The sequence below is a fragment of the Palaemon carinicauda genome, chromosome 40 (genome assembly GCF_036898095.1).
Source record: "Palaemon carinicauda isolate YSFRI2023 chromosome 40, ASM3689809v2, whole genome shotgun sequence".
NCBI lineage: Eukaryota > Metazoa > Arthropoda > Malacostraca > Decapoda > Palaemonidae > Palaemon > Palaemon carinicauda.
Window position 1 is genome coordinate 15522605 of NC_090764.1, and position 7344 is coordinate 15529948.

General features: G+C 36.9%; 1 protein-coding gene across 2 annotated transcripts in view; it reads right to left on the reverse strand.

Annotated features, from left to right (window-relative positions):
* The window catches only part of LOC137631545 (serine-rich adhesin for platelets), a 127519-nt gene extending 121530 nt beyond the window's left edge, over window positions 1-5989 (reverse strand). Inside the window, exons 1-2 of one of the 2 annotated variants that reach the window (XM_068363328.1) lie at window positions 5606-5833; window positions 500-653 (exon numbers count right to left, since the gene is read on the reverse strand). In XM_068363328.1, coding sequence (XP_068219429.1) covers window positions 500-642 — 143 coding nt within the window. In that variant the 5' untranslated portion in view covers window positions 643-653; window positions 5606-5833. Of the gene's footprint in view, window positions 1-499; window positions 654-5605; window positions 5834-5856 lie in introns of those variants that run through there. The other variant, XM_068363327.1, reaches the window with a different exon arrangement.
* Between the last annotated feature and the right edge of the window lie 1355 nt (window positions 5990-7344).

A 7344-nucleotide genomic window follows, 5' to 3' on the forward strand; every position in this document is an offset into this window, starting at 1 on the left:
GTAAATGAACAAATATTGTAACTAAAAGCTCCAATTCAAGCAACAACAAAGGAACACTGTATCATCTCATGAATTAGTTGAAAGCAATGATGTCATTCAGTCATTCATAATCGTATCATCCATAAAAACAAATTCTTAACCCTTTTACCCCCAGGCTATTTGGAAATTTCCAACCCTTAACCCCTAGGAGGTTATTTTTTTCCCAGCACATTTTGCAGTATATTTTTTTTAAATTGCTCTAACAGCCTTAATTTTTGTTATAGAGAGGTCAGGTTGGTCTCATTCTCTTGGAAAATGCCTGGATTTTCTCAAAAAATTATCAAAAATATGAAAAAAAAAGAATTTTTATAGCATTTTTTTGCAAGGACGTACCGGTACGTCCATGGGGGTAAAGGGATGGCTTTTGTGAAACGTACCAGTACGTCCTTTGGGGGTAAAAGGGTTAACATTCAAACTGATGATAAAAGCACTCATGTACAGTAATCTATCAAAAACTTACCGACTAATAGTTTTCTTATCTATATTGAAGTGTCCTGCAGTTTTCTTCTTAAGGCCAAATTTATCATCCCCACCATGTTTAAAGTAGTAGTCGAGAACCTTCAATTTGAAATCACTCGAATATGTTATCTTCTTGGAAGACATTGCGAATAATCCTGCGTTGACAAAAAACAAAAAGAAAATATACAGTACTGGTAAATAAAAAACAATATGATAGTGTGTATTAAATAAGAAATTAATGTATCTTTATTTACTCTACTGCATATAAAAATTGCTCAATTAATTCAATGGAATGACTGCACTGAAATCATGAACAAAATGTCATTTTATTACTGAAACTCAAATATAAGGATGAAAATTAGCAAATATAATGAGGGTCCACAAGTAGAAAAAACCTAAATACCTATTATGGTATTAGTTACAGTACCACTGGATAATTTTATGAACAAAGAAGCATATCCTTATCAAGATTAAGTGATTAACAAAATAAGTATGAACACCCTTCTGGCTGGGATATAAACCTCTGAAAGAAAGCCAAAAGGGAATAACAAACCCAATGACTTCCAATCTTTTGCATGATGCATGCCCAAAGATCATTTCACAGAAGCTTCTCAGGGATTCTGGAAGCTTCATGATCTATGCAATAATGGAGAGGTAATTTTGAGGAAGTATTCAACATAAAGGAATATTGTAGTATAATACGTCAGTTCAAAAGCATAAAATTATTTGAATGCCTACTACCTCTCCATCTCAATACATGAAAAGGGTTTCCCCGCCTTAAGAGCAGTCTTTAAAACTAGCAAAATTTTCTTTGCTTGTGGAACTGAAAGTAGCTTTTACTTGAAGAGGGATTCCTTGTTACTGGGTGTTGCAAAAAGAGCATATTTACTTGAACACAAAAGACTATTCTCAAATAATACCTGATCAGGAACATTGGAAAAATCAATTTTTTCCCATCAACATACATAGCCCAAAACCGATAAGGAAGGATCTGGCGCAACTGTAGGTTGCAGGTCATTTCCCTCCAAGATAATATAAAGCTTGAAGCTCTTGAGAGATCGACAAGTAAGTTCATAGTCTGTGTTAGAGATATTAATAGATCAGGATACCACTCAGCTTGTGACCATCTCGGAGAAACCAGTGTCATCGGAGACCTAGAGTGATCAACACTCGGTTGATTAGCGACCTAATCAGACTTAACAGGGGGAAAAGGGTAGGCATCCACATGATTCATTGAGCATTTTCTATAACATTGTCAATGGATCTGGAACAGGAAACAGAACACCAGATGCTCCTTGTTTCGCTGTGTTGAACAGGTCAATTCCTAGTGAGCACAAGGCAATAAGCATCTCCACCAGTCAAGGATATAGAGACCACTCTGACCATACAAGCTGCCCCTGGGGAATGAGCATACCTGCTATTACTGTACGTTAATTTTCTGAGAAATGTCTGGCTGACAGCTCTACAGTAATTCACCTCTCAGATGTATACAGTATTTTCTTTGTTTTTTAGACTTGCGGAGAGGGAAATTATGCCTCTTTGCTTGTCAATGTAAGCCACAATGGTTGTGTTGTTGCTCAACACTCCTGAGAGAGTACTCAAATTATCACTGAAAGCTTGTTGTATCTCCAAAACATTGGAGCTGATTTTTTTGCTTCTGCTGACCACAAACCTGACATAACAAGATTGCCCTAGTTAAAGCCCCCCTCCTTTAACACATCTCAGAAGAGTTTAATGTCTTGAGGTGGAGAGTTGAAAGGGACTTTCCTGGTAAGGTTTTCTTTGTACAAACATGAAAGGAACTCTCCTGACAAGGTTTTCTTTGTACAGGCACGAAAGGCACTCTCCTGGTAGGGTTTTCTTAGTACAAGCACCAGGAAGAGCAGCCCATACCTTCTGTCCCATTTCAACAGAATAGTGGTGGATCTCTTGAGGTCAATCAGTGATCTTTAAATACCAATGAAAGGATCTCTGGTAGAGGTGCCAACAACGCCCAAAGAAAGAGCTTCTCCAAAAAGGAAAGTTGTCTAAATAGAGTTACCAATGTCGAGCTGGAAGTTCTGTCAAGGCAGAACATTTGTATTACCTCACTCAACCTGCTAATGCAATAGTATGATGGAAAGACTTGACTATTCACGCCCGTAGCAACTACTGTAATTTGTATTTTTCCTAACTATATTATACAAACCTGAGTCTTTTACTATAGGAAAATAGATAACAGAGACTGGAACATGGCAGTTGAGAATTATGACGAGGTAAATACAACTAACAAGTAATTACCTATCAGTAGCGGGGAGGCAACACCCCGCCATCTCACTAACAATTCTCTTAAATCGAAGTCTGGGACTTTCTCTGGCACTAGTTAGGAACAATATAAATTTCTTTATAAATTATAAATTTGATTTCTTCCAACACAAATACAATCTATAATCCTTTACTACACGAGACTCATCCTTGGGTGGGAGTTAGTTGCCTTTTCAAACTGGCTGGAGGTTTACCCCAGGGAACCCAAAACTCAACCCAGATGGGCAAAGCCAGGGAGAGCACACTCCCAAGAGCTAATGCTATGGAGGAGACCTCAGGAAGGACAAGGCAATGAATTTGAAGATGCCTAAACTTACCAGCAGCACTATGCAAGGGGAAGTCCCTCTGGATGGGAGACAAGTCTCGCCTGAAGGTATCTGGAGAACAAAAAAACCCCCCAAAAAATTTAGGGAAGGGCTACTGCTGCTCCTGCAGGGGATCCACTCTAAGTCCTAAGGGCTCCCGCTCAAACTGAATAAAAAAGACCTCTAGGGAGGAAAACACTCCCATTTTCCTTGCCTCCCTACCTCAAGGATTTCCAAGGAAAGTGTTGAGTGAGAGGTTGGGGTTAAACCAACTCTAGGATAATTCCAACAACACTGAAGGCTGCTTCCACCAGAATGACAATTACATAAGCCTTCAGGTCCAGTCCACTGAATGCCAGCCAAGGAGGAAACTCAAAAGGTCATAAACAGACACACTTCCAAGAAGCCCTTGGATGCGGTTGAAGCCTCTGTAGGAGACCAGTAAGAAGCACACTTCTTACATTCGAGAAGGTGCTGAACAATCACCAAAAGCCCTTCATATAAATCATACACACTGGAAAATAAAAAAACAAAATAATTGTGCCAAAATTTCCAGCAAATGAGAATATCTGTTCTCACCCACAGCTGAGATCTAAGTGGATTGTCAGTGAGCCGGTGAATTATCTGTCAGTTATGTATAGCCTATTTTAATTTTTAACTGTCGTATTCCAGCTTTGCTGTTTTCTATTCTCTTATAGTAAAGGGCAATGGTTTGTATTTATGTAGGAAGAAAGCCTGCAGTGATTAAAAAGAAAAAGAAAAAAAAAAAGTGAAAAGTTGCAAGCAGCCTTCAAAATTAACTGACAGATTAGACAACTGATTGTGTTGACCGGTAGGGATGTTCCAACGATGGCACATTGACAAGCAGAAATCTTACCACCAATCAGAATCAACATAATTGAGCTTCATCGATCCTTAGTTTCCCAGAAAGATATTGCTCAACTTCAAATAAACAGATTGACAGTTTATAGATGGGTCAGATGACATAATAAAGGGAAAGGCTTGATATATCTGAGAAGTATTGGTCATCCCCTTTTTACCAAAGTTGAAAAGCAGATCATTGAAGCTGTTCACCTACAGCCATTATAACATCAAGAGCAGTAAATACTGCTATAAGAAAAATTTCTGGAGGAAAAGCCATTAAAGTTATCTACATTCCTTTGGCTTTTAAGCCAAAATAAAATCCAAAAAATTTTCCCCAATCAAGTCAGTTTCTTCTACATTTGTAAAATCAACCAGAAATCTTTGAGTAAAATAACATTCTTTAATTGAAAGAACTGTGTTATACACAGAATATTTCATAATGGTTGAGCAGACTAGATCTAGATGTAGCCTACTATCATATGCTATTTTAAGTAGTAATAAGAGTTCTCGAAGCTCCGAGAAAGACGTAAAGCAAATTTTAAACAAACTTTACTCTTTAGTAGTTTATTTCATATTTGTAATAAATGATACTGATGTGATGTTAATGCTGTCATCTTTCTTAAAAATTAAACAGTAATAAGTTTAACTGATCTAAGAGATTACCAGTACACTACTATAAAATATGAAATAAATTATAAGGTATCATTAGAGACAAACTCAGAAAAAGTTTTACTGTAATACAACAGGAATAAGATTTTATACAGAAAAACTCCCAGTTTTCTTCAAAAAAATGATCAAAATGAAGTTCCATGATGTTCTATAACTTTATCAATTATAACTTAAAATTTGTTACCTTACCACTTAAAGCTTTCATCAAGGCCAATACATGTAAAGCACTGTATCACATATGAGCATAGCTGCACTACCAGTATCAGGCCATAAGCTATCATAGCATTATGGCAAGTTATTCAACCAGAAATTCAAGAAGGCCTTCTCTAATTTAACAACTAAAGCACTGTAGTTTGTCCAAAAAAAACAAAAATCCTGTCTAATCTTATATGCCTAAAATGAGCTGTTTGGCTCAGGACGGGTCTAAGCTACCGGTACCAGTCATTAAACACAGGGCTATCTAGGTTAGCTCACTGTACATTTGCTTTACTTACATCCTGTTATAAATAGCCCCCTCTAAATTGCATACTATTTATGACTTGAAAGGCTAAAGTACACGTTACCCATCTGTAGAAAACAGCATGCAATTTAAAACAACCCAACAAACGATAGACATCCAAAGACTACTAGTCAAATTCATCCATAATTACTTAGGTCCCCCCTTCTTCACGTCGTAATAGGAAATAATTTACAAAAAAGACATTGAAATGGTAAAACCAGCTTAGCCTTAAATCGTATATGATGACAGTCATCCAATGTCTTGATTCGTACCCAGAACTTACGAATAATACAAAAGAAAAAGCCTCGGCGACGGGACATAGACAACGAGTTTCGAAGATCGGGGATAGGGACGAGTCCAGCTGCTTGATGGCTGCCCAGCCCGAACCTTGTTTCACATTTTCGTCCCTAAAACTTGCACAAATATCCTCCCCTATATATGCAATAAGATTAAAATATTCACTTACATACTCCTGACATGACATGAACAAGTTTTCTTGTCCAGGACCTCTTAAAATCGACGTCAAAGTTCACCAGGAGGCCCTGTGGCTTTTGTCGCTAGGCCCCCTTTCTCAAACAGGGGATGTCCCACACTTGAACTGGTTTGGGAATTAAAAGCATGCTATTTGACAACATTCCATTCACAATCTTAAACAACTAAAGACTTAAGGTAATGTTTTCCTATCTGCAGCTAACAGGACGGCATTAATATACTTACAAACTTCACAATATTCAAAATAAATAATGGTCGCTATAGTCTCCATCAGTAGTAGAGGACGATGACTGATAATAATGTGGGCCGATAGAGGGCAGCACGAGTTACCCACTCACCGTCCGTTTTGCAAATGTCGTCATATAGCGGAACGTTTAAATTGTTAAAAGAAAAAAATGTAAATTCCATATTTATGTTGATCAAGCAACTTTTGGTTACTTTGATATGGATGTTATGTCTTCAATAAATATTACCGGAACTCTTTTATATGTCAAAATTGTGATAACAGAGACAAGCAAGCGTAATATGATGGTAATCAATACTTGGGTTAGCGTCAGCCATGACGAAGAATGGGAACAAAACTCTGGCCACAACCACGACAGTCCACAGGCTAGTGCAACATCCTCTTGAGCTGAATGAGTAAAGCATCAACACTTTGCCGTTATAGTTATCCCCAATCTCATTATAAAATAAAGTCAACAAGGCTATATATATTTTCGTGGATAATCTCATTCTAGGTTTGAGAAGATCCCTATAAACTAATCTTTAAACTGAACTAACTCAACGTTTTAATAGATTTTAACATCGTAAGAACTAACACCATATGAACTTTAACCAAAATAATTTTTTGCATTATGCTCTAACAGTGAAATTATCTGAAATCATGCGATATCTAAATTACATTACACATCGTAAAGACGTAATGTTGTTGGATGACCTCTTTAGAGAATCAGCCATGCTTTAATTTAAGCATAAACTTTAATAGTTAAAGTGACCCACATAAATCATGTCCTTATATCTTCTATGGATATGATAATATGCAAATGAGCGCAGAAACTCCATTAAGTTCATTCTTGAGAGGGTTCGCTGTATTATAAAGGGTTCTTTTGACACATTTAACACATCGGGATTAAAAGGAAACCTTAAGAAACCTTAAATCACCACTAATTCTAGCAATATGTTATGATAGTAAAACAAAATTGACTTTGGTACAGGCGAGCAATTCGATTCAGTAATTACAGCTAAGGTACTTCAGCCAACCCTGATGTGGGCCCCACGTATCATAAGAATCTTCTGAACAACGAGATGTTACATCGCATGCGCTCTTGCACCTGATTTGCTCATCTGACATATATCTAAAATATTTATCGTTATTGCATGTGCTTAATTTGTTATGCAATGGATATTGTGCTAATGTATAATTGCGCATGTTATACATCTTCCAGATGTGATCAAATAAGTAGTCAAGATCCTAAAGGTATACGTTCAGCTCCATGGATGCTTTATATGGACAGAACAAAACATAGTTTGTTCTTCTTGTTCTTTTTTTTATTTTTTAAATAGCAAGTTTTAGATGATGCAATATTCCATGAGAATTTTAGGCTTATATACAATGAAGAGTTTCATCTCTAATGCGTACGTCTTTCGGACCCCGTACCTAGCACGTTTTGCCTTTAATAATAACCAAGAAGATTGAAATACTTTTTCCTTTCT